The 27,570-nt window shown below is 39.9% G+C and overlaps 3 protein-coding genes across 3 annotated transcripts in view; all 3 read left to right on the top strand.

The window, feature by feature from the left end:
• Positions 1 to 13,849, top strand: part of mmrn2a (multimerin 2a) — a 32,372-nt gene extending 18,523 nt beyond the window's left edge. Inside the window, exons 5-11 of the mRNA XM_088086373.1 lie at positions 567 to 815; positions 7,075 to 7,532; positions 8,018 to 8,212; positions 8,297 to 8,764; positions 10,003 to 10,366; positions 10,582 to 11,094; positions 11,723 to 13,849. Of these exons, the coding sequence (XP_087942499.1) occupies positions 567 to 815; positions 7,075 to 7,532; positions 8,018 to 8,212; positions 8,297 to 8,764; positions 10,003 to 10,366; positions 10,582 to 11,094; positions 11,723 to 12,126 (2,651 nt within the window). The 3' untranslated portion in view covers positions 12,127 to 13,849. The remainder of the gene's footprint in view (positions 1 to 566; positions 816 to 7,074; positions 7,533 to 8,017; positions 8,213 to 8,296; positions 8,765 to 10,002; positions 10,367 to 10,581; positions 11,095 to 11,722) is intronic.
• A 1,633-nt stretch (positions 13,850 to 15,482) lies between these two features.
• Positions 15,483 to 19,308, top strand: prorsd1 (prolyl-tRNA synthetase domain containing 1). Its single transcript, XM_042502469.2, has 4 exons — positions 15,483 to 15,714; positions 17,536 to 17,661; positions 17,771 to 17,860; positions 18,654 to 19,308. The coding sequence occupies exons 1-4, from the start codon at positions 15,634 to 15,636 to the stop codon at positions 18,864 to 18,866; spliced, it is 510 nt and encodes a 169-aa protein (XP_042358403.1). The 5' UTR covers positions 15,483 to 15,633; the 3' UTR covers positions 18,867 to 19,308.
• Positions 19,309 to 24,623: 5,315 nt separating this feature from the next.
• Positions 24,624 to 27,570, top strand: part of usp54a (ubiquitin specific peptidase 54a) — a 57,242-nt gene continuing 54,295 nt past the window's right edge. The window contains exon 1 of the mRNA XM_042501872.2: positions 24,624 to 24,757. The gene's annotated coding sequence lies outside the window, so the exon portion shown is untranslated. The remainder of the gene's footprint in view (positions 24,758 to 27,570) is intronic.

Raw genomic sequence — 27,570 nt, 5'->3', positions numbered from 1 at the left:
GCCTGCCCAGAGCCAGCTGACTGACAGCTTAAAGGAAATGGCAAAAGCAATCAATAAAATAATGAGGAAAAATAAAGTGATAAAAAATTAATTAAAAAAAAATATTTAAAAAAGAATAAATAAAATAAACTATTTATATGCAATGAATAATAAACTTTAAAATATTTATATATTTATATATTATATATTTAAGATACTTTTAATGTACTTAAAAATATCAATATTTAAAGAAAAAATAACAAATACATTATTATGCTTATAATTATTCATTTATATTGTATTTTTTGACTTTATATTTCCACATCTAATTATTCTTTATTCATTTTTATAATGATTTCACATTTTTTCTGAATTTACTGATTTATTCCTCTTTATATCTCCAGTTATTTTCCTTTTCTATCACAAATGTATTGTTTTTTATGGCTCTCGAATTATTCTATACTAAAGTTACTGATAAAGTTTAAAGAATACACTGGTGTATTTTTCTAGTTGTTAACAAATACATTGAAAGTCCAGTTACTTTCAGCTTTTTCTCCTATGAATTTGTGATTTTCTATCATCTTCAGGTTTGCGGCTCCACCAGCAGCTCCACCATCAGCGCAGCGACCCAAACCGAGAGCAGAATGACCATCAGGGGCCGTACGACGCCGGCTACCAGGACAACCAGCAGAACGCCACGCACCCAACACCGGACCCAGAACGCGGTCACACCCCCCATCACACATCACACAACGCCAAGAACACACATGACCACCGACCACAGCCCCAACACCCCCACCACCACCTCCACCACGGGCAGGGACGCCACCTTCCTGGTGAGTTTTGGTCAAATGTTACTCTGATTTTTACTCGTAGGCGAGTATTTTCGCAGTGTGGTATTAAACAACGTTAGTATTTAGTATGTCGTCTTTTTCCTGGCGTCACCAGTCAGCCTCCTCGCCTCCGGGAGGTCAGACAGACACACACTTCCTCCGCAGGAAATCCTCTCTTTCTTCTTTCTTCCATACATTGTGTGTGTGTGTGTGTGTGTGTGTGTGTGTGTGTGTGTGTGATGTAATGCACATGCTGGTCTGGTGACACAGGAGGTGCAGGCTCATATAGTGTCATCTTATAACACACACACACACACACACACACACACACACACACACACACACTTCCTCCGTCCTCTGTGGAGCTTGTTTGGGGATCGGCCTCACATTCAGGTTCCCACAGTGCTCTTTTCTCTCTGACCTTTGACCTCTCTGACCGGCCAGCATTACATCATCCTTAAAGGAACATTCTGCGTCATCCGTCCCTCCGAGTCAGTTTTTCTGTTCAATTTCAATTTCTATCTTTGCAGTAACAAAATGGTTTCACTTCAAGTCAGCTTCAACAGTCCAGATATTGTGGGAGGATAATCATGCTCTTAAATCTGTGTGTGTGTGTGTGTGTGTGTGTGTGTGTGTGTGTGTGTGTGTGTGTGTGTGTGAGGATTGCTTTGAAACTGAAGAAACATTTAAAACGTGAAGATTTTCAGGCAAGTCTGCAGTTATAAGAATTTTTTTGTGCCTTCGCTCCGGCGATAGCCATGACTGATGGGGTTTTTTGGGGGTTTTTTTTTGAGGGGGAGGTTGTCCATCCCTTTGTCCGTCCCATTCTTGTGAACGCAAACAGGAATTTCTTCAAATTTGGCACAAACTTGGACTCAAGAATGATCAGATTAGAATTTGATGGTCAAAAGTCACTATGAATAATGACTCGAGGGAATTTCTTCAGCTTTTGCACAAACGTTCACGTGGACTCATCAGAATTTGGTGGTCAAAGATCCGTCACGGTGACTAAGATGCGTTCATCTCATTCTCTGAAGCATTGACTGTATAAATAATCCAGGTAGCTCCTCTGAGCTCCCGGTTTGAAGCCTTGAGTTCGGCATTTTGGCCATCAGCCAGACCTCTCTCCAGCGCTGACACCGCGTTCGATAGGCGCTGACAGGAAATTACGTATAGTGGATGCATAAGTTAATATAGCTGATCTATTTCAGCGATGTATCACTCTGTTATTTCTAACGTGTCAGCTGCACAGTTTGCAGCTCTGAAACTTTAAACTGCAGCAGATTTAAACGTTATAATCAAGAACTACGTTTAGGTTTGACACTGTCCCGTAATGAAGGAAACATAACAATCACTATTTTTTTGACAAATCAAAGTGAAATTAACTTTACGAACTGAATAATATCTGTGATAAAAATACCACGAGACGAATCAGCTGTCATATAATAGCAGCATAAAAACAGACTGCAGCAAATCAGAACTAAGCATAGAAACATAATAAATGGTTACGGTTCGGTATGATTTTAAGGAATCCTTTCTAATTGTGTTAAATTAACATCATCCTGATGAAGAATATAGAGAGAACTGTTGATGTATGATGCAATCTGTGTTTTTAAAGAAGCTTCTTTTAGAGTCACTGTTGACAAATTGACCCGAAAACATCACGGACACATTCGGTCGTTCGGCAAGAGTCACAGCAGGGAGAGTGACGCTCCTCAAAGAAGCTGTGAAAGACGCTTTTCAGCTGATTTCAAGTTTAATCTCAGATCATAACCTGCTCCTGACCAGGTTAAGACACCCAAGTTACCATGGCGATCTAGGCGGGTCAAAAGAGAGCCACCTTCGTAGTACAGGAAACCCTGGATTTAGACTTACATAGCTAAGGCAGTAATCTGGCTTCCTGCTGCAACCCTCAGTTCATTTGTAATTATTTATTTCAAAAATATTACTTGAAAAAATCTAGAGGTATTTAATAATGTGGTTATTAATTTTGTTTTGTTTTTTGTATCACAGGAGATGAATGTTTAGTTAAAAAAACAAAAAGACAGTGGGGTTGAAGGGATGTTTGGCGGGAAACTGAAATTAAATTTTAATTAAATTACATATTAAGCGAAGAAACCTGTCGATAATCATTGAGGTCCTCAGTCTCCTCGGTTTTCTCATGCCGTCGCCTCCACAGTTTGTTGTCTCTGTTTCCCCACGAGGCTCATTAAAGTGTCGTCTTACCTTTTTAATTGTGACATTTACAACAAAAACCAGGAGAAGAAAACAGAGCCACAGTTGTGCAGCAGACGCTGCTTTGTCCGAACAGGAAGTCGACTCGGCTCCGGCTCCGTAAATCACACTGACAGTCATTAGATAGAAACACTGCCAGCTGACCGGGGCGTGTTGGATTTCAACCACCAAACGCCCCCGCAGCACCGCCCCTCCCGCCCTCCTCCCCGCAGCTGGAGGTGACCTGGAACTTCCTGTCGCAGCGTGGCCTCACTGTACCGTGACCTTTGACCTCAGGACCCTGCAGCATGTGGGAGAGTTTGGTTATGTCGTAATGAAAACAGGTTAAGATGATGAAAGTGTGTGTGTGTGTGTGTGTGTGTCTGGACTGTGTCTCTAGAGGAGAGTGACAGCAGTGACCTGAGGCAAACACACACTCATGTTTGTGTTTCTATACCTGTGGGGACCCTCGTTGCCAGGATACATTCCTGACCCCCTTCACCCTAAACTGAACCTCAACCTGACGTGAGGTCTGAACCTTCAAACGGCTCTTTGAAGACGGGAACACTAGAGAAAACGTTCTTACTTCTTAAAAGTTCAATTCCTAACTTTTTCCTTAGAAAAACTCTAAAAACCAGAGCTGACGAGCTAAAATAGGCTGTGATAAAACAACAGGAACTGCAAACAAGTGGACCTTAAACCAGATCCATTACTCAAGTAAAATAAGAAATACTTAAAAAACTAAAAGTCCTGAATTCAAAATTTTACTTAAAGGGATATTTCACCAATTTTCAGCCAACAAAACAATGAGAGCCGTGTGTGTAGATGAACTTTTAGCTTCCCTCCATCTAACCAGTGCCAAGATCTCCCACCATCCCAGCAAAACTCTGCAGCTCTCAGGCTGCTTGAACTACAGGTTATACTTGCATGTTTTTGTATTGCTTGTACCGTCACTGCAGACACGAAGAGTATATGAGCGGATCAAGAGCCAGACCAGATCCTCTCTCACTCTCTCTCAAACTGGACCGAAATCTGATCAAACGGTAAAACTATGAAGCGCTGATTAAATATAAATTAAGATCACGTTACTGCTCCTATTTTCTGTCTAAATTGTTTGTAGAAATCCATTTTAATGCCTTGTTTAGCTTTAACTCATTGAGTGCCATTGATGTATGTATATTTCAGTGTGTTTTTTGCGGCTGATGCAAGGGGGCGCTCTCACGCTCCCTGTGTGTAATTTTGGGGCTGCTGGGATTTGTAGTTTTAGTACAAAAGACGGTAGTTCAAAGCATGAAGTGGAGTAGCCGGGATCAGAGAGCAGAGTGATCTGTACGGAGGTGATTCAAAACTACAGCAACGAAGCAACAAAGCTACATCAATTCGATATCGGCATAAAATGCCCCCCAACGGAGAGGGTCAAGTGGCCAGTTTCGCCAGCGGACGCTTGAAGAAACTCTCATGGATCTCGATCAGAAACAAGGTGCAAACAAACGTTTTTTCCATGACGAAAAAGAGAGTTTCTTCTTTCATTTGAGCTATTCAGCATTTTCAGAGTCTTTGTACAAAATATTATTTGGGTCTTGAAATTTGACTCAAAATGGCCAGAAAAGCTGGCACAAGCTACTTTACGTTATATAATAGGGCAGGCGCTCAATGAGTTAATAGCAAAAGAAAAATGTGAACAGGAGAAACAAACTAAGCAGCGGTGATAAAATATAAACCAGCGGTCTGATACTAAGTGGCGTCTTTCTCTCCTAAAATGTTCTCAGAAACATGTTTTATCTCACAGATTATCTGTGATATGAGATTGTTTCCTGTTGATAAACAGCCAAGCTCACATTACGTCACCCGCCAGTCAAAGTGTTAATTGGTCTTCTACGGTGCAGTGCATTCTGGTAGTTGTAGGTTTTCTACTTCTTTAGCTAAAGCCAATCCCGCAGTCTTTTTTCTCTGTTTTCTCTGGTGACGTAGTAGTTTTTACTGCATAGACAGACTTGTAAGTCTGCTGTCTGTTACTTTCAGAGTTGTCTTTATAGTTAGATAACAGACTTACCGGCCCTTTGCTGAAAATATTTTTCCTGACAAATGTTCCTAACATGGATAATGGAGGTTGTTGCACTGAATTATTCAAGAATAAAGCCTCTAAGTTATAAATACTTGAAGAATTGTTTCTGCGGCACACCAAACTTTGCTTTCCACTCATCAAACGACATCAGATTGTGATACTTATACATGTCTTGTTGTTCAGTCAGACTTGTTTAATGAAAAGACCGTCTTTCCAGCAGTGAAATACTCCTTCACATGAAAGCAGAAGTACCAGTGTCTAAGAAATCCTCGAGAAATGCATCCTCACAAAGCAGGGCTGGTTTTCTGTCACTACAAAAAGTTGATTTTTTAGAGTTTCGTTGGTCTCACAGGACTCCCACACTACAAACATATGATGATTTTAAAGATACATTGCCGTAGATTAAATTACTCAACAGTGTATAAAGGAGATAAAAGTAGCACTAAAATGCAACATACACATTAATGTGGCAGAAATATTCATCTAAAAACATCTATATTGTAGTAAAACACCGATAAAGGACATTGTACTGCACTTTGAATTGAAGTTTTAAATGCAGATTTTTTACTTGTCGTGGACTACTTTCACAGTTTGGTTTGAGGACTTTCGCTGGTCATAAAGTCAGAGATAAATGGAAACTTTAATTCGACCAAGCAGCTGCCGCTGAAGTTTAAAAATGATTTTTAGCATTAAAATCAGACGTCATGCTTTCACCTGCCAGTTCCTCAGTGAGCCGCATGTTTGAAACGGCTCCTGCTTTCTCATTTAGAGCCTCTCTGGATCAGCAGGACAGATAAATAGCAGGAAATGTAGGCACAGTTGGGTTTGTTTCCAGCTCCAGAAATAACAACAACATGCAGGATCAGATGGATCTGCGGAGCCCCGAGGCGTCTCAGACCTCCGATGAATGAGGTCCAGCTGGAGGACCGGCAGCGTCCTGCGGTCCGAGTTTTGTTCTGGCTTCACTCTGTCTGTCTCTACTGAACCAACAGAAACAAACTGTGAAAACGCATCTAATCTCTGAGCATCTCTCCTGCTGGAAACTCAGCTTGTGTCATTTTTGAGTCTCTGACAGCCCCTCTGCGTGTCAGCAACATCAACATCAGTGTTTTGGGAGGCCTCGCAGCCATTTAGGCGTTTTAGTTCCCCTGCTGGGGTGTTTTCCAGGCGCTGTGCTGTGCTGTGTTTATGTTCCAGTTTGGAAACTGGTTCCATTTTAGAGCGGAGCCAACCAACTACTGGTCCCCAGAGAGCCATGAATCACCAGGGAGTGTGTTGAGATTAGCGTTGTGTTTTTGTGAACGTGGGTGGTTGTAAGAAAAGCTGTCTGCAATCATATTTCTATTTTAGCTCCACTAAAAAAATCTGGTTCATATTTTCCCACAAAATTAATCCCATTATGGTGATCTGTCCGCAGTTTTTTTAGTGAGCAGCAACTGTTTTTTAATGGGGACAAATAGTTTTAGTGAGCAGTGAATAGTTTTTGGTAACAGCTGATAGTTTTTAGTAACAGCTGATAGATATTTGTGAGCTACTTATAGTTTTTAGTATGCAGCTGATAGCTTTTTAGTGGGCAACCTATAGTTTTTAGTATGCAGCTGATAGCTTTTTAGTGAGCAGCAGGTAGTTTTAAGTATGCAGCTGATAGCTTTTTAGTGGGCAGCTTACAGCCTTTAATATGCAGCCGATAGCTTTTTAGTGGGCAACTTATAGTTTTTAGTATGCAGCTGATAGCTTTTTAGTGGGCAGCTTACAGCCTTTAATATGCAGCCAATAGCTTTTTAGTGGGCAACTTATAGTTTTTAGTATGCAGCTGATAGCTTTTTGTGGGCAACTTATAGTTTTCAGTATGCAGCTGATAGCTTTTTAGTGAGCAACAGGTAGTTTTTAGTAACAGCTGACAGTGAGCAGTGAGCAGCTTCAGATGGATTTTTTTAAAATCTGTAATTAAATGTTTTTTTTGTTGTTTTGTTTTATTTTCAGTCGTAGATGTGGTGGAGGATGCCCTCCCGTACCCAGAAGCCCCTGCTGCCCTTCCGGTCCCCCACATGATGGCCTTGGTCATGTCCCAGCTGCAGCCGGTCCTGGAGGGCTTCAACCGCTCCCTGGAGCACCTGAGCCAGCAGGTGGGAGACCTGGCCCGTGACGTAGCCCAGCTGAAGAGCAGCCAGCTGCAGGCGGAGCTGCAGGCGGAGCTTCAGGCGGAGCTGCAGGCGGGGCCCCCGGACCCCTCCGAGCTCGACAAAGCTGCAGAGGAGCCTCTCAATGACAAACTGGACGAGGCGTTTCAGCACATCGGGGAGATCCGGAGACAGATGGAGAGCCAGCGGATGGACATGGAGAGCAGGCTGCACTCCCAGCATGCAATGCTGCACTACAACCTCACCAGCTTTAAGACGGACATCGACATGAAGCTGAAACGCCACCAGAAGATGCTGCAGGTCCGTAAACAACAGGGACAGTTCTCTAATGAGGATCAGTGATGATTACTTCAGTATTTATATCTCTCTCAATTTTCAGTTCATGAATTCATCATTTACTTCATGCAATTTTAATCAGATGTTTCCAGAAAGTAGAGCCAAAATTTAAATTCTCTGATCAAAACTCAGCTTTTCAAAACTGTTTTTAATGTGTGAATAATATTGTATATATCTTATTGCTCCTTTGTATCATTGTTTTTAACCTAAGTAAAGTTTTTTTGAAAACCATGAAAAACACTCTAAAAAATAAATGTATTGTTACTATTATTATTATTATTACAATTTCAAATAATTACAAAAGATTTTTTATCTTTCTCTGGTAGGCAGAAAAGAAAACTTCAATCTTTTTTGTGCCACCATGTTCTTGAAGCTGTAACCAGCAGATTTTACGTGTTAATGATGATTAAACGCCATCACAGCAGTTTAACACCTGTCTCTGATCTCAGGTCAGCCTGCAGGCCATGAACGCCACACTGACGGAGCTGAAGCTGGACCAGGATCAGACCGCTGAGGATCAGATGGACGATCAGCCCCCTCCCTCCCTGCCTCCCCCTCACCTGCTGCCGCAGCACACGGACACCTCGGTGCTCTGGGAGGCCATCGAGCGGCTGGACAACATGGTGGTCAACAACACGGTGAAGGTGGGTCAGACTTTTTTTATAAACAGCAACCAGAGAAATTATATGTAAATTAACAAATAAATTCTTCATCATGTTGCTGCGCAGGTGGACGGCCTGATGGAGGACGTGGACGTGACCTTGGGGGACGTGCAGCAGCTCAGGCGGGACGTCAAGGATCTGGAGAAGGAAATCAACCGGACGGCCCGGACCACTCAGATCCAGTACATGGAGACGGGGCTGGAGGTGGAGGCCGCGAGGGAGGTGGTGCTGAGGCAGGTGGGAGAGCTGACGGGGAACCTCAGCCAGCACGGCGTGCGGCTGCATCACTTGGACTCGGACGTGGACTACCTGTTCGACGCCATCTACCAGCAGCACAACTCGTCCGTAGACTGCGACTGTAAAGGGCTGAAGGCTGCAGTGGCTCGACTGGAAAGGGGCGTGGCCAACGTGACAGAACTGGCCAATGAGAACAGATTAGCCCTGGATGAGGAGAGCGAGGGAGGGGCGGGGCAGTGGGGTGCGTCCGGCGACTGGGAGCCGGCGGTGGAGGCGCTCCAGCGTGACCTCCAACAGGTATGAAGAATAAACTCTTTAAAAATGTTTAAACTAAAGACACTGACACGTCAAAGGTGCTTAATGTTGAATTTTAACTGGAATAGAAAGTTTCTATTGAAATTCAGCTTTAAGCGCCTGCTATCAACAGTCGTGTCGCGTGCGTACAGCGGCTCAGCACTCCTCCAGTCAGTTCTCACTTAATTGGTATTTTACTACTTATTTTTATTTATTTTTTTTAGTCCTTGGTCCTTTTATTCTATCTGAGCTGCTCTTAGGCAGCACAGTTGAATTCATTGTATTCATTTGTACAATAAAGCTATTATTTTCTATTCTATAATACTCATCCACTGCTAAAAATAGTTCCCATCAAATGGACATTTTCCTCCTGTTTGGTTGATTAAAGGCAGCAGTGACCAGCTGTTTCTGGCAATAAGTTTTAGGTTTTTTTTTAAACATAAAAATATATATTTGTGTTTCTTTGCCAGCGATCGCCACGGCTGGAGACTTTATGTTTTTGGGTTGTCCGTCCGTCTCATAAATGCAATATCTAAAGAAGGGAATTTCCACAAACGTGCAAATGCCCTTAAGAATAAAATGATAAGAATTTGGTGGTCAAAGATCAAGGTCACAGTGACCTTGTGTCTGTCTCATTTTCATGAACGTGATATCTCAGAGCACCTGTAGGGAATGTGTTCAAATTTGGCACAAACACCCACATGGACTCAAGGAAAAACTGTTTCGAATTTGGTGGTTGAAGGTCAAAGGTCACTGTGACCTAACAAATTTTGTTTTGGCCAGAACACAAGAATTCATGAGCTAATTATGGAAAAAAATCACACCAGTGTCACAAATGTTACATATAACGTCATAACTCAGCAGCCGCAGCCGCAGCCGCAGCAGCCGCAGCCGCAGCAGCAGCAGCAGCAGCAGCAGCCGCAGCAGCAGCAGCAGCAGGGGGACGTTCAGTCAGATACTGATCGGAGGAAAAGTGACAGATGAAAACTGTGTCTGCTACCTGAGTGGCCCACAGAGGCGGTAATTCTAGTTTTAAACATAAAAGTGTATATTTGTGTGAAGGTTTTTGTCTGCAGTAGGAACCGGCGTGCTCTGAGCTGACCACAGACAGGAAGTCGGACAGTATTTAGGGTTGCACTTCCCTATTGTTTTTTTTGGCTCTGCAAAGAAAAAATCAGAGAAATACAAATTTTACTTTGAGATTAAACATCCTGTTTCCTTCTCTCTTTCTGGACCTGCAGGTGCGGGAGTCTCAGACCTCTATGAACAGTAAGATCAGGACTCTGGAGCAGAGCCTGAGCCAGCTGAGCAGCTCGGTGACGGTCGGTCTGGCCGAGGTCTCCGGCCTGAAGGACGCGGACACGAAGCTGTTGGGGGACATGCAGCGCCTGTCCGCCTACTTTAACTCTCTGCTGAAAGACGCCATCAGGCACAGTGCCGTGCTGGACCTGCTGCTGGGGGAGGAGGTGCTGGAGTTCCTGGAGTGGCCCGTCGAGGACCAGGAGCAGCACTCTATCCCGGCTCTGAAGGAGGAACTGAGGCTCCTGCAGGAGCAGCTGAGAGGACATGACAAGACAATCACATCCCTGCTGGACGACAAACCAGGTAAGAATTACCAGGAAATGTAAAACAACAAAAAAAATACTGCTAAGTGGACTTTAAAGGTACAAGTACACATCAAAGAACATACTATACTATGATATTTTTATATTTTTTAAATTACAGACCTCGATCTGATGTTTTTATGGTTCTTTGAACATCGTGCTTTAACCCCCAGCTCCCGTTTTTAAGATTATATTCTTGTCTCCTTCTGCTCCCAGAAGACAAAGAGGAGGTGCCATCTGCTGATCAGCCCTCCCACCTCCTCCCTGAAGACTGGCTCCCTGGCAGCATGAGGAGGAGCAGCGGTGGAGTTCCAGCAAGGGAACGGCAGCTCCTCCTTCACCCCGGGGGGAGGCATCCGGGGCACGGAGGAGACGGCAGCGACCTGTGGAACCTGGAGAAGACGGTGGAGGAGCTGGAGCTGAAGGTGCGCCAGCTGGAGGAGAAATCCCATAACGCTTCTGCTGAGAGGGAGGCGCCGCCCAGAGGCGTGGAGACGAAACTGCAGGCGGAGGTGATGTGGCTGAAGAGAGGGCTGGAGGAACATCTGAGGGTGTTCAAGAACGTCTTCAGTAACGCTGACGTGCTGGCCGGGTCCGACGCCACGCTGGAGCTCGATAAACTGTGGCAGCTGGTGAAGAACAAAGACGGGAAGAAAGAGAAGAAGAGAGGAGGAGGAGGAGGAGGAGCGGGAAGAGGAGAAAACCATCGGAGCAGGAGGGATTCATCGGGTGAGTGCAAATTCAACTCAGGATGGTTCTCCTGAAGGAGTAAAAAGTTAAAGAATGTAAAAAGAAAAAATAATAATAATTAAAATAGTATAGTATGTTGTCAAAAATAACCCAATTTGGCTCTGAGAAAAGATAAAAGATAGAGGTCCGCACGCCGGGGAGCTCCCCTTAAAGGATTTTATTCTGCAAAAGAAGTGACGTTTCGAGCTAAAACGCTCTTCCTCAGACTTAAGTCGGACTTCTGTCTTTTCACATTTTGGTTTATTTTGGCTCCAGCACCCACTACGGGATGTGCGTGTCTTATTTTTGAACCAATTTGGCACAAAAACGTTGTTGTATACGTAGTATGTCTTCGTCAAAAATGACCCAAAATGGGTCAATCTCTCTAAATCTCTATTCTCTATCGTAAAAAAGTCGTATCGGTATTGAAAAAATAGACAAATATAACGAAAAAGAAGCAAGGATATGTGGAGCTACCTGCTGCATCTACATGTGCTGCGGTCGTCATAGCGACGTGTAGTATGCCATAAAGAAAACTGCAACATTTCTGCAGTCCAGTCTGTACTAAAATCGAATAAAAAAACGAAGCTTCCCTTGTTCAGACTCCTGATCCAGCTTTTCTCCTCAGGTCTGGGTCCAGTGCTGTCCAGCCTATCAGGAGGCTCCCTGCTGCTCACGGCCGGATCTCCTCTGCGCGACTCCAACGGCGTCATCGCGTTTGAAGCGTCACTGAACCAGGGTCAGTTTTACTCTGACGCCGGCACCTTCACGGCTCCAGTGAACGGGATCTACCTGTTCGTCCTCACCATGGACCTGAGGCCGGGCCCCGCCCGCATGGTCCTGACAAGGGGGTCGGGAGGAGCTCCGGTGTCTCTACACCACCGGGAGGAGGCGGAGACGGGGCCAGTCACCGGCGTGGGCCTCCTGCCGCTGAGGGAGAGGGAGGAGGTGAGGTTAGAACTGAGAGGAGGAGCGTGGACGGAGTCAGAGGACAATGTGTTCACCGTGCTGCTGCTCCATCAGACCACCTGAGGGCGCTGTGGACCAATCAGCTGGCAGACAGACGCTGATCAGAGACTCAAACAAGTCAACGAGAATTTAACGTTTGCTGAATTCAAGATGGTGGAGGTTTTATTCCAAAGCACCTTAGAGATTCATAAAGGGACAAACCGTGCCGATAAACCTGCGGACTGCAGGCTCAGATCTAAAAAACCAAATCTCCAACATGTCAAACTAGAAGACATCTGCGTGAAATTCAACTAAACAAAGATAAAACTGAGTGTCTTCAGTTTTCATGTTTGCCTCTTCTAACTCGCTCTAACAGAAGTGTGTGTTTCCGTCTTCACGTGTGTTTAAGGACACAGCTGGAGTCCTCCTGAGCCGGTTCAGCATGAAGACTGGAGGCAGGGGGACACTTAAACCTGCTCCGCTGAAGCTCCCCGAGTACATTATTAGAGCAGAAATGTAAAAACCAGCTTATTGTACAATAAACTGTTTGACCACATAAATAACCTTAAAAGCACAAATTGTAGTTTTTGTGTTCCTGTTTGCCGAAAAAGACATTTATAATGACGACAAGACTGAGAGTGACTTTTATGACCTTAAAGAGATTCTGAACGACTAAAACAAGACTCCGGACAACTCAAAAACTACTCAAAATGACCACAAACAGATTCAAAATGACGACAGAGACGCAGAACAACACCCAGAACAAAGAGATGGAGAGACTGAAAATGAGTACAAAACTTATAAAGCAAGACTCAAAACACCCAAAACAACTGCAGAGACTCAAAGTGACAACAAAGAGATTCAGCACAGTAAAACAGGACCTACAGCAAAACTCAAAACAACCAAAAAAATCTAAAAACAATACCTACAAAGAGATTCAAAACTACTAAAATGAAGCTCAAAATTACTAAAACAAGACAAAAAAATGACTACAGAGATGCAGAACAACACCCAGAACCACTACAAAGAGACGAAGACTCAAAATGACGACAAAACATTTAAAAAAAAGACTCAAAAAAAACTGCAAAGACAATCGACAAGACTGAAATTAGACTAAAAGCAACGTAAAATGACAAATAATTCCAGCACACAACTCCCCCTAAAACGCCCATCTGTTTCTTTTTGTGTTTACATGAAATAAAAGAGATAAAATATGATAATCAGTAATTGTTTTTTTAACTCTGAGTATAGCGACGCTCGCCTTTTCCCCTGTTTGCAGTCTTTATGCTGTCGGAGCCGAACCGCCTTCTTATTTCATCTTCAGAAATCCAAAACAAAGACGTCCGTTTACTGACAGAGCGGTTACAACGAGGACATAATGAGACAGAAGTGTCTGACATGTTCGCCGATGTGCTGTTGACCTCTAAGTGTCTCTTTAACCTGAAGTCCGCCTGAATAACCTTCAGCTTCCTCATCTTCGTCCTCAGAGACAAACGCGAGCACAGATCAGCTGCTGCGACAGCTTCTGTGTGAGGAGGAAAGTTTCACACGTCTGTAAAAGTCTTCACGTCGTCTGTGTCTTTCAATGTTTGACTTTACATAAAGAAAATATTTGTATGTGTAATGTTTGTAAAGTACCGGCATAAAGAGGTAAAAACACACAGAGCAGTTTATGTATTTATATAAAGGGACAGCTGAGCCGTTTGCTGGTGTTCAAAAAAAAGTCATGAATGTGTTTATAAAAAAAGTCAGATTGTAAAACATTTATCGAAACTGTAACTTAATAAAAAAGGTTTTATCTACACAAGTTGCAGTATGATCTACGTTTATGGATACTTTTAATTTGAGCGTGACTTTGTCCTGCAGGTGGCACCAGAGAAGAAGTTAGGAGGGTTATTTTAAAGTGAAGGGTTCAGCCTCCGGAATATATATATATATATATATATATATATATATATATATATATATATATATATATATATATAGATAGATATATATATATATATATAGATAGATAGATAGATAGATAGATAGATATATAGATGTGGAGAAACTGTTCTGTAAATGTTTGCTGGTGATTGAAAATAGCTGCTCAGATTGTGTTTTTGTGTGAAAAGCTCTTTATTGTCATTATACAGTGTATAATGAGATTGGAGAGCTTCTCCATTCCTTCAGTGCAAAAGTACAAAAGCTTTTTACAGAATTAAGTACAAAATAGGTAAAAAAAAAAAAAAAAAGCAATAGGAATAAGAATAAAAAAATAGAAATAAAAATAAAAAATAGACTTATATACAGCTATGTACATGGGTGTGGAGGTATAAGTTAAATAATAAATATAAGTAGAGCGACTCGGTGTATTGCACAACATATTGCACAGTATGTGAAGTATATTGCACAGATAGAAAAAGCCTTAAAAGGCATTTAATTCATTAATCTAAAAATAAGGCCTGGATCGTCATTAAAATGTCTTAAATCAATCTTTCAAAAGAGTTAAAATGATAAGACAAAAAAGTAAGTTTAAAAAGTTGTTTTATTTCTGACGTTGCATGGTGACATCTAAAAATAATTGGAAACATTGAAAAATATTTTTGAAAAATAAAATTTAAACTCTTTAACTTAAACTCTTCATGGTGGAAATAATCAAACATACAGACTGAGACACACAAATTCGATAATATAAGTCGCCAATAAATGCTCGATTTTTCCCAATTCTAACCAGAACTAACTTTTTTAGTGGACCAAAAATAAAATGTTTTATGATACAATAATTATCTTTTTCATCAATTTTTTCTTTCATTTTGGGTTGTTGTAAATAGGTAGGTATAAGGTTCCTTGCCAGATGAGGGGGAAAAAATTCCAAAAAGAAGTTTATAGATAAAAATTATAAGACAACACAACTAAACTTAAAGAAACATGTATTTATTTCATTTTTTTCTTGAGATACTGACACTGGCACCTGACACAGATATCACACACGTGAAACCCAACGTCCTGAAAACTTAAAAAGGTAATAAAATCCTAGAAACATTCTAAAATGAAATGTCCTAAAATCTGAGAAATGTACTAAAATCCCAGAAACCTGCTAAATCCAAGAAATGTCCTGAAATCCTAAAAAAATTCCTAAAATCACAGAAATGTCCTGAAATCCAAGATACATTCTAAAATCCAACAAATGTCCTAAAATCCTGGAAATGTCCTAAAATCCTGGAAATGTCCATAAATTTGAGAAACCTCCTAAAATCCCACAAAAATATATGCACTGGCCTTTTGTCATTTTGCAAAAGTGGCTCAACAAAAAGTACAAAAACAATTCTGATACCATTAGAAACCAACTCTTATTTTATTTTCCAGTTTTTTTTTTTTTTTTTTTTTTTTGTATCCATTACTTTGTTGAAATTTGGGGGAGTATAATAAGCCCAGCAGATGGCAGCCTGCAGCAGGAAAAAGCTGCTGCAAACCTAACGAAGAAGAAGAAGACCGTACTTGTCCTCCTTCTTTCTGTCCGTGCAGCTGTTTCTGTCCTGTCCACGCGCGTCCAGCCCTGTTTTAAGTTCATTGATTTTTTAAAAGCACATTTTTAAACATTTAAAGATGTCAGAAGATCTGCGATCGGAGCTGGAGAAATTCCTGCAAACGCTAAACATCCAGACGACCTGCGTGGAGCACCCGCCGGTAAAACTGAAACCCAAAAAATATGTTTGTACATCAGCTGATAGAGTCCAAACTCCTAAATCAATATGAATATTGTGATTGTCTTAAAAGAAAAAATAACATTTAGGATATATTGTAGCTGGGAAATGAATGCATCGCAGGAATATTCCACACAACTTTCTGTCAACAAAACTCTATTGAATCCCGTTTGAAAACCACACATTTTTAGATTTCTTTGCTTACTTTAAATTGTTAATAAAGTTCAAAAATGTTTTTGGAGATCCTACATGAAATTTTACAATGCACACTTTAATTCGGCGTTATCTAATACCCTGAAATACACTTATTGTTGTGCTGTTTTAGCTGTGGGATTGATGTGTTTTTACGACAACATTACACTGTTCATGGACACGTAGACGCATTACAAAGCTGTCATTTGAATTGAATCAGAAGTACACTGCCTGTTACTTATATGCCGAATTTACCATGAGATTAATGGAAGCAGAAGTGTTTTGGAAATTTGTTCCTGCAGTGATGTATTTGTGCAGAGTGAACAAGATAATTTAAAAAGCGATACGTTTTTGAATGGAGTCTGGGCTGACAGTCTCTAAACTTAAAAAGTTTCCTATCAGCGATACTTCGACGATTGTTTTCTTAAATGCAAATCTATTTATTACTTAAAACTTCACCACCTTCCTGGATGTTTTTAAATGCACAATTTAATTTTAATTAACTTTGTTTTGTAGATATTAGCTGGTGCACAGTGAACTAAAAAGAAAACCTAATTGAAATGGAAAGAAAGGTTTTGTGCAATCCCTGTTACAGTCTGTGGTGCAGTCCCGAGTTTCTGGTTTTAAGAAATATGAAACCTTTCTGAACAAAGTGTACAAATAGTTTTGTATAACCTGTCTGACACGTTTGTGCTGCAGGAGCCTGCTGTGACCTGCAGGTGGCGCTGACAGATTGTTTATGTCTGCTGTGCACCTGTAAAGTTATCCTGCTTCTTACATATTTTTCAGTTTGATCTCAGTTTCCGTCTCTGTTCCTCTTTGATTATTGTAGTTTTCCTATAATTTTATGGAGTTTGACGTTTATTAAATCCTTTATTTAGTAATGAATATCCTCAAAATGCACAACAGTTATTAAAAATTTGGTTGTGAAATGTACAAACATTGTCAAAACATCAGTACTGTTGTTCTTGTTTAAAGCATTACGTGTAACTCAGCATTTAAAAAGACTAATAGATGAGCAAAAATAAGAAAGATGTGATGTAGAGTTTGTATATTTTTGAAAACAATTAGCCAACTTGTAATTTAACAATTTCTATTAAAAACATGAAGAAAATAAAATGGGCAGTTTAAGATTAACTGAACTGCAAATTGGCATTAGTTTAAAAAAAAAACAACAACAAACAAACAAAAAGTACAAAAAAATTACCTGAAAATTAGCACACAAAAAACAGAGTAAAGTATAATTTTAAAAAATTATCTTTTTTTTAAAGAGGATATGACCTGAAAAATATGTGCTTTAAAAGTGATAATAATTCTGTAGCGTAATTTTAAATGTATTATTATGGTACATGTAGTTTTCTTGACATTTTTAATTTTCTAAATTGACTATTTTCTTTGAGTTTGCGTGACATTTCAAAGAATTCAAACCAAATTTGAACACGGCACAAAAAGTGATGACGATACAGGTTTCAAACGCTTAAATATGTCGACACTGCATATTTTAATTTATGAAACCTAAAATGATGAGAAGATTTATCAGGTATTATCTTCAGAGAAGACGATGAATGCCTGACATTAGAGCTGATTGAAGAGCAGTATTTGGTGGCTGCAGGTGTTCACGGTGGAGGAGATGATGCCTCACCTGCAGCAGCTGAGCGGCGCCGTCTCTAAGAACCTCTTCCTGAAGGACAAGAAGAAGAAAAGCCTGTGGCTGGTGTCGGCTCGCCACGACCGCCAGGTCAGCTCGCATCTTACATCCGCCATCGATTTCATCCATCCGACCTCTGACCTTTACACCCTCATGTTTTTTTCTTCTGTGTCCCATAATCCTCTCTGTTCGTCCGCAGGTGAACCTCAACGACCTCGCCAAGAAACTCGGCGTCGGCAGCGGCAACCTGCGCTTTGCAGACGAGGCGATCATGTTGGAGAAACTGAAGGTGAGAAGTGGTTCAAACGAGAGCTGTGAAACAATCATTGAAAATTAGATTCTTCTTTTTTTTTTATATGTTTACGATTCCATTATTTTACATTTCAGAACAGTTTAAAAGTGCAGATTAATCATTTAAGACCTGAGAGAATTAGCTTGATTTATTTTTATTATTTATTTTTTTAAAGTAAAAAAGCTCGTAAGGAATTACCCTGAAATCAACAAGACTTAGTTTTTTTTTAAAGTACATGGAAATTAGTTTTAAAAAACAAAATAAGTCAAACAAGACTTGGAAAACGTGCTGAGAATTATAATAATTCTCTAACAAAATGTTAAGTATGTAATTGTGAAAACTACAAATATAAATTTTTAGTTGAAAATGTGGTCTGTTCCAATAACATTGACCTGACTGACTTGGCTAAAAATATTCATGCTTATATAAATTTTTCATTATTTTTTATTTTTAATTTATTTCTTTATTTTTATTTTTATTTAATTAATTTTTTCTTTCTTTTTTTAACTATTTATTTATTTATTTATTTACATGATTGAAAGGTCCTCATGTTCATCCGGTTGTGTATTTTGGTTTTGTACGTTCAAATAAACCAATAAAAAAAAAACTACACAAAAATATCACAAAATGAACAGCTGTTTTCACATTTTCTAACCGGTCGCTCCAGCTGCTCCCACCATCAGAGGACTGCTGTCCCCATATTTCATGAACCAGTACAAACTGGTCTGGGTGTGCGGTTAGTTCTGGTTTCTGCTGTGTCGGTTCAGTTCCTCTGTGCGTCCCCCCTCAGGTGGGTCAGGGCTGTGCCACGGCTCTCGCTCTGCTCTTCGACAAAGACCAAAGTGTGAAGTTTGTTCTGGACCGGGATCTGGTGGAGGGCGGCCACGAGATGGTCTACTTCCACCCCATGACCAACGCCGCCACCATGGGGCTGCGACCAGACGACCTGCTGCGCTTCCTCAAAGAGACGGGACACGAGGCCGTCCTGGAGAGCTTCGAGTAGGACGGGAACTTTGACCTGAGCTGGGGTCAAGAGCTGGACCCGGGTCTGCAGGGATCAAACTGGACATGAAAATAACCTGCAGAGGCAGATATGAACTTATTCTGCTCCAAAGATTTAAAAGAAAATGATCAAATGCAACACAGAAGCGTGACGAGGAGCTTTTTTTAGTCACATAAATTCAAACACTGTAAAATTATGATTTAAACACAGAAAGAAATAACGTTTTACAGCTCTTCCAAAACTCGTTTCTGTTTTTATGGAGTTGTCAAAATGTTGAAGATTTATTTAACGGACTTTTTTAGTCAAAGACAGAGACATTTATTTTGGGACACTGAGCAGAAGACCACTTTCTGATTTCTTAATTGTTTTATATTTGTCATGTTCATGTCTCTCTGTTACTCTGTGACGTTTCTTTATTAAAGGAGCAGACTGTTTGGTTTTACATGTCTTAGTGTAGTAAATATTAATAACACGGTGCAGATCGTTTTCAAATTGTCATCAGTTTGTAGATTGATATCCGTCCGTGCAGCCTTAAAAAAAAAAAAAAACTGCCAGAGACTATAAACCTGCCAAAATAAATGTTCAAACAAGAAGTCAAGGCCCCGACACTTATTTATGATTGGCAAGAATGCAAGAAACATTTTTTTTTTTTAAATGTATGTGATTAACAATTAAAAAAAACCCACATAATTATTAACATAGTATTAATATAGTGATTCATTTTTTATTTCATTAAAGGATCTATACGTCCTCGATCAATGAGTGTAAGTATGAAATTACATTATTGGAATAAAAGTACAAGTTCCTCAGTTTTATGTTTAACTATAGTACTTAAGTAAATGTACATAGTTTCAGTCCACCACTGTAATAATCTGTCTGTGGACCGAAGTATAGGCTGACAGCATTTCCGTTTTTGTGCTCTTACTTTGACAGTCCCCTCGGAAGTGGTGTGTGTTGTCGGTGTGTCGGTGTGTCCGTCAGTCTGCAGGTAAGAGAGCTGACGCAGCTTTAATGAGAGCAAACAAACGGAGCTGCCGCTAATCTGACGTTTCTCTCTTTAAACTGCACCTGCTGCGCGTTTACTGCGCGCGTGTGTGCGCGCGCGTTGCTCCCCGCGTGCACGTTGAGGCTGCACGTGCACGTCACATTCATCGTCCATCTTTCTGCTGCCGTGAAAGTGAAGCTGCTGGTGTTTGAAGCTGCAGGCAGGGTTTGCTCTGCGGATTTTCCCCTGTGTGTGTGCGTGTGTGTGTGTGTGTGTGTGTGTGTGTGCGTGTGTGCGCGCGCGCGTGTGCGTGTGTGTGCGCGTGCAGTCAGGATGGTGCTGATTGTTGTTTTTTTGTTTGTTTTCTGCTTCTGACAAACGACTTCAGCTTAAAGTGTCAAAGCTAGCCTGGTTGTGAGGATTTTAAAGGACCATTCTGAAAGTTTTCACCTCCTCAGACGCGTTTTATTTAGAGGTTAAAAAACAATTAAAACTATTAAAGGGTTAAACTGAAGTTATGAAACTAAAACTAGACTTTTATTTTGCATCATTCTTTTATTTTGTTTTCCAAACACTGAATCACTGCAACCCAATTTAAATAAATAAAAAGTTATTGAATGTTTGGGATGAAAATATGAGCAGTTTCAGAACTAAAGTGGGTCTAACTCATAAACACAGACTCTGTGTGTGTGTGTGTGTGTGTGTGTGTGACGATCTCTCGCTCTCTCTCTGCATTCTTAATGAGTGTGTATTGTTGCATTGTTGTGTAAAATTAGCAAATGAATAAGCGTTACATAATGACGCTCAGTTCCCAGACATTCTTTCACACGCTGTGTGTGTGTGTGTGTGTGTGTGTGTGTGTGTGTGTGTGTGTGTGCGCGTGCGCGCGCCCCTGTTGTTGTTGTTGTTGTTGTTTTCGTACAAAGACATTTTGTTGGAAAAGTCCTGTGTGGGAAAATGTATGAAACATGATAGCTGCCACTGTGCCAACAGGCAAGGCACTGCAGTCACCTTTAAACATGATACTTTAAATATTTAAACCTTCGACCGTGAGCACATTCGTGCAATTTATCCTAAAAACACGTGTAAAAAGTCAGAGAGCAACTTGGTAAGAAATGTTCCACAAATCGCAATAAATTATTTGATTTAGAAAATAATTTTTGAAAAGCTCGGGAAAGAATAAAGTGAGGGAAAAACAATGTTAAGTTTTTGATTGTAATATATGTATTTATAATTGGTATAATTACATATTTTAAACTATCTTACAAAATTATCATAACTTTTGAAGCATGTATTTCATGGTCATGTCTTTGCTGTTTTGTGAACTTTAACGTAACTTTTTTTTTTTTTTACTAATGTTCAGGTCATTTTCTTGTAGTTTTTACTAATTTCTTGCTGATTTTTGGGTTGTTTTGCTCATTGCCTTCTTCCCGTGTTTTTCAAAGAAATGGAGCCTTGGCTCAGGTTTTAAGGGGTTAAATTACTGCATAACAATGTGATATTTTATATGCTCATCAAAGGTTTTTCTGCTGATAAAGTACCATAGACTGTAAATAATGATAATAATAATAATAATAACATACCTTTATATACAGTCTATGGTAAGTACAGGTTCCAGATAAATGTAGTGCAGTAAAACGTACAATATTTCCCTCTTAGATGTAGGCTACTGAAGTAAAAATACAAAGTAAAAACACTTGCGTAAAGAACAAGTACCTCAGGAGTGTACCTCAGTACTACTAGTGTCCTCTCTTTCTGTCTGTCTGGTTTGCATCAGTTGTGGTGTGGAGCTGCAGATCTATCGCCGTGGCGACAGAGAGCAGTCTGGTCGCTATGGGAGACGGGACAGAAATAAGTGTGTGTCATTACATGAGTGTGTGTGTGTGTATTTGCTTCTCCCACATATAATAACAGTGATACATAACACGAAGTTAAAGAGCTGCTGTCACTGCGTGTGTGTGTATGTGTGTGTGTGTGTGTGTGTGCATGTATGTGTGTGTGTGTGTGTGTGTCTAGGCCGTCATGATGTAATTGTTTTGCTGCTGTTTTCTGCTTCTTCACATCTGAAGAGTCTCTTCACAAAGCACAGGCAGTAAAACACGTCTCATAACTGTAGTACCAGTGCATCTTCAGTACTGTGTAGTAAAGTGGTAGTACTACAGTAGTTTCTGTATTCTGGGGTTGATTTATAGTTGTTTATCTTAAAGAAAGCAGATATTATATTACGGAAATCAACATATTGCCAGCATACTATAAAACAGGCAGCTTCCTTGGCAACTATTGTTCCCGGTTGTTAATTTCTGTTGTATAATATCTTTCTCGTAAAATGACGATTTATTCTCGTGATATTTCGATTTTATAAATTACGACTTTTTTCTTGCAAAACTACAACTTAATTATCATAATATTATGAGTTTTTTTTCTCTTAAAATTACGACTTTATTCTCGGAATATTTTGATTTCATTGTCATACAATTATGACTTTTTTCACGTAAATCCACAACATTATTTTCGTAATATTATGACTTTTTTCTCATAATATTACAACTTTTTCTTCATAAAATTCAGTTTTTATTCTGATAATATTATGAGTTTACTCCCATAAAATTACGACTCAATTCTTTTAATAATCAGACTTTTTTTCTCATAATATTACAACTTTATTCCCTCATCCTCCATCGTATCATTCAGTGACAGAGTAAAATGTATTATTTTGAGAATCTTAGAGATCTTAAATCGAGCTGTACCGCGCCGACTCTGCTTTGCTCCGTAGCTGTCGTCGTGGAGACGAGAGATGATTGATAAAGGTGGGATCCGAGTAGGTGTCAATCAAAACTGGATCTGCCCACACAGTCCAGAGAAATGCTATTATCCCCAAAATAAGCTGTTTTTAAACTCGGTTTTCTAATAGTCGGGCACATTTATTTTCAGGCTTTTGCAGATACTTAATGAGACACTCAACTTTGATATAATATGTGCATTCTTAGCACATTTCCAGAGGCTTTAAAAGTCTTACTTATTACTCGACGCTGAGAGGAGACGGTTAGTTTACCATAAAGACTGAAAGGAGAGACAAACGCTTCATTTTCAGCTGCACAACAAAAGAGATTCAGACTCTGACTGCAGTCGTGTTTGTTCCTCTTCCTGCCGGCGTTTCGTCTCCAGTATGAAATTAACAAGAATATAATCCTTCTCTGTTCTCTGCATTTGCATATTTCCTTAATTGGTTGGTTCATCCTGTGTGTGTGTGTGTGTGTGTGTGTGTGTGTGTGTGTGTGTGTGTGTGTGTGTTACAGCCCCAGCAGGGTTTCTACAATAATAATACTGTGGATCACATTCGGCTGCAGGAAGCGCTCAGCCTCATTACATACAGAAAACTCTTCAGTAAAACATGTGAGTTTTGTCTTCATGTGATGCTCTGCAGGGAGGGTCAGGGGTCAAAAAGGTCAGAGGTCACACCAGCACCCTGAGGTGGAAGCAGCATCACCTGTTGTTACTGAATTAGTCTGACGTTGAGTTATTAATTGTAAATATTGAAGGTGACAACTTTGACGTATTCAGTTGAGATTGGAGAGTAAAGTCTGTAAAAGTACAAGTCCTTCAGTTGTAACCACACACACACACATACACAGAGTACATGAGGGGAATGTGGTGAAGTGTGTGTAATGTGCTTTAACCCTTTGAAACCTGGATTGACGTCACCTTTGCACAAAAATGGGGAAAAAAGGTAATGAGCGACTTTGCAAGAAATGTTCCACAAATTGCAAGAAATTTCTAGAAAATTGTTTATGGAAAGTTAGAGAGTAGTGTTTAGGAATAAAGAGAAAAAAAACTAAGCAAAAACTATATTTATAATTATAATAATTGTAAAGAATATTTATGATTATAACTTTATAATAATACACATTTGAAATTATGTTACAAAATTTTTAGATTTTTTAAGCATTTTAAAAAAAATTTTAATTGTAATATTCCCTTTTTTTAAACTTTCTTTTTCTTTTTTCCCCTTCTTAATTTCAGGTAATTTTCTTGTACTTTTTACTAATTTCTTGGTCATTTTTGGGTCATTTATTTTGCTCACTGCCTTCTTGCCACATTTTTGAAAGAAAACAAGCCAGTTTGTTCTGGTTTCAGAGGGATAACAGGATATATATCAACAGGCTGTTTAGAAATGCAGGAAATATAGTTTTAAAAAACAGACATTCGTGAATAAAATATTCCCCCAAAACAACATCAGATGCCCACCATACATATTCAGTAAACAAACATAAGTATTTCATGTCCGAAAAGAGGAAGTAAATACTTATCAAATCCTACCCCCCAATTTTTTTTTCAAATTTTTACACACTCATATACGAACACATACATTCATATACACATATACATATACATACACACCCAGATGCATCTATGTAAATATACTTGGCAATAAAACCAGATTCTGACTCTGAAATACAAAATAATTTAGTTATTAATCCAAACTTTGAGAAAGAACTTTATTTTAAAGTGAACTTTTTTATTTTTTGGAAAATAAAGATATTTCTGTCTCTCTGACAGACTCACCTGTTGTTTTTGCCCTGCAGCAGCAGCAGCAGCAGCGTTTCGACCGACACTTCCCCTTTAAGACATCCAGGAAGTGCATGGGAGCGAAGGGGGGCGGGGCTTTTTGAGGAAACAGGTGTGTGTGCTGACAGGGATGATGTCATTCTGTGGCTGAGTCACCTGGGAGACGGCCGCCGAGCGTCGCGTGGACACAGATAAAGATAAGAGAAGAGGAGGCAACGAGCTGCCTTCATCACCCCTGTGTTTGGTCTGTGAGGAGGAGGTGTCGGTGTGAGGAAGGAGGCCCAGCAGAGGAGGAGGAGGAGGAGGAGGAGGCGGCATTTGAATACTGCTGTTTGTCAAGGTGAGCGTGAGACGGAGTGAATGACTGAGACAGTGAGACATTGATTATTTTGTGTGGATGAATCATCAAACCAAACTGCGTTCAGAAATCTGCTCATTTTATCTCCTCACTTCACTCTGCAACTTGAATTAAGACCTCAACTTTTTAAAGAGCCTCTCTGCTGTTGTTTTTGTTGTTGTTGTTGTTTCGGCTCAATAACTAGCAACTGTGTTTACACTACATGGCCAAAAGTATGTGGACACCCCCTGTCTGCACACTTTTTTGCGTGTGTTTCGTCGAGGCTCTCCAGTTAACACGAGGGGAAATATTCATGCTGCAGAGTGCAATAATATATTTTTTCTACAGTTAAATGTTTTCGGGCTCAAACAATGAGTTAAATGATCTATAAGTCAGTTTACATCATCAGTACTTTTGATGGTCAATCATAGAAATTCTGTTTTTTATATTAATGTGAAGAAAATATCTTTATATATGTTTAGCCCTTTGAAACCTGAGCAAATAAATAAGCAGAAATAAAAAGTTACAAAAAAATGTACTTGAAAATAAGCACAAAAAAGAGAAAAACAAACTGGAAAATGACCCAAAAAAAGTGCTGAAATCTGAAGGGGAAAAAACATATTTGTAAAAAAAAAAATCTGTAGCATAATCTAAAAATATTCAATTATCCTAATTAAAAATTTAGTTTTATGGGCATTTTCCTCTGTTTTCTTTTTTGAAAATGGGAAATTTCTAATAACTTCCTCCCCTTTTAAAAAAATATTTTTCAGCTCATTTTATTGTCACCTTTTACTAATTTCTTGCAATTTTTAGAACAATTCTTGCCAAATTGGTTGTTGCCTTTTTGCCCATTTGAAAGAACTAATAGCTTGTGAAAGACGTCTGAACGCAGCACAGAAAACTGATGTCGTTCCAGGTTTCACTTTTCACCATTTCCTGACATGTTTAGGCTAAATTAGTGAATAAAAAAATCCTGAACGTCTGGATCAGAAATAAGGTGAGCGCACGTCAGGAGGTGCTGCGAGCGACCTGCAATGAGCCAAACAGCATTAACAAAAGCTGTCTTTTTCAACGTGAAACCTCGTGTACATTGAAGCTCAACATTGAACATTGAACCTCACAGCTAGACGCCACGAAATCCCTTTAAATCTTACACACTGTGTCTTTAATTTGAAAAATATCAATAGAATAGAATAGAAATACTGTATTAACCTCATAAGGGAAAATGTTTTGTTACAGCAACAAATAAGAGAGCAGCAACTGAATGAAATATTTGTTAAAAAGGGCAAAATAATGCAAATATACACATATATATACAAAGGACGGCACTTAGAATAAAAAAGAATAGAATGAAATAACATTAATTATAATAAATATGTACAGTAAGTACAGAGAACAAACAAACAAAAAGCCAAAAAGATTAAAAATAGCCATAAAAAAAGAAAGAAAAAATGTGCAAAAGTGAAGATGGAAAGATGGGTAGTTTTTCTTCCGGCTTTGTGGCAAACGTTTGTCTCTCACTGACATGACAGAAAACCTCCATGAAAAATGATTTTCAGCGTAAAGGCTTGTTTCTGAATGAATTTTGTTTCTTTGTTACGTCAGGGAGGAGCTCAGATGGAGCTCAGTCTTGTAAGTGAAGTCTGACGCAGCACGAGTTCGATCCTAAACGGGAGAAAGTCGTTTTTCTGGCGTCTAACAGTGGTTGCGATGTCTTCTTTAAACCGTCGGCGATGCGTGTTGGCAGCTCTGGTGCGGAGCAGCAGGAGGAACGGGCTGTTTCGGAGCTCAGTCTGTAATTTGCTTTAGTGGTCAGTTTGGCTTCGCTGGACGTTACTCCCTGTTCTTTGGTCGCTGTCACTCTGTGGATCAACTCTGCAAGTTTCTGGTGGAAAACTGCATTTAAAGTGGATTATCTGAAACTGCACATTATTGTCCTCCATCCTTTCTCTTGTTGACCTTTGACCCTTAAACTCCTCGATCCATTGAGGCAGGAAGCAGAAACCGCTTAACTTAGCTTTACCGCAAATTGGGGCTGCCAAATATTCTGCAGTCCCATTAATTTAAAAAAATCTCTCTGCAGTTCATGCACCCAATCGCATGAAAAAATGGATGTTACAATATGATAAAATTGCACATTATTTTGCAGTGGATAGTTTAAACTCTCGGTGGTGGTAAATATCCAAATTTGGTGGCAGGAAAGCATCTGGAAAAGCAGGGACGGGACGGTAAAAACACTCGCGACTGGTCGCTCAAATGCTGCTGGCAAACTGAAACTAGCCACAGAGAGAGTGTTTTGGGAAAAATGTGACTTTGGATCAAAGGGCGTTTGTTTTTGGAATAACAGGCTGTCAGAGAATTGAGCCGATGCTCCAATGGGATATTTTTCAGACTAATGTGACTTTGGAATTTTAGGTAGCGTCTGGAAAAGTTACCATTGACACGAGGATGTCTCCAAAATACGAGCGAGCGCCGACTTCATGACGGTTTGTGTCTCACATCTGAGAAACAGGAAACTCGTGGAAAAAGGCTTGTGTTCTGTGAGGCTTTTTTTAGCTGTAAATATTTCCAGAAACCTCCTTCATCACTTCTCAAATGACTTAAATAATTTGTCTCTTGTCCATTTGTCCCTCGTAAAACGTCTTTTCTTGGTACAGATTGATGGGTTCTAGACTGAGGATGAGTTAATTTGATCCGTTGTCACATAAAAATATTGATAATTGGAGCTTTAAAGGTCAAATAATATAATTTTTAATATTAGTGTATGTTGGTAATGATGTGTTTAAGGTGTCAGTGTGTGACAGAGTAAACAGGTG

Source organism: Plectropomus leopardus, chromosome 13 (assembly GCF_026936395.1).
Source record: "Plectropomus leopardus strain MGB_pleo_1.0 chromosome 13, ASM2693639v1, whole genome shotgun sequence".
Lineage (NCBI taxonomy): Eukaryota > Metazoa > Chordata > Actinopteri > Perciformes > Serranidae > Plectropomus > Plectropomus leopardus.
This window is presented reverse-complemented; position numbering and strand designations above follow the sequence as displayed.

Coding starts and splice junctions, on each gene's coding strand:
- prorsd1 (XM_042502469.2), top strand. CDS start 15,634: ATGTCAGAAGATCTGCGATCGGAGCTGGAGAAATTCCTGCAAACGCTA. Junction 17,662..17,770: donor CGGCTCGCCACGACCGCCAG/GTCAGCTCGCAT, acceptor GTTCGTCCGCAG/GTGAACCTCAACGACCTCGC. Junction 17,861..18,653: donor TCATGTTGGAGAAACTGAAG/GTGAGAAGTGGT, acceptor GTCCCCCCTCAG/GTGGGTCAGGGCTGTGCCAC.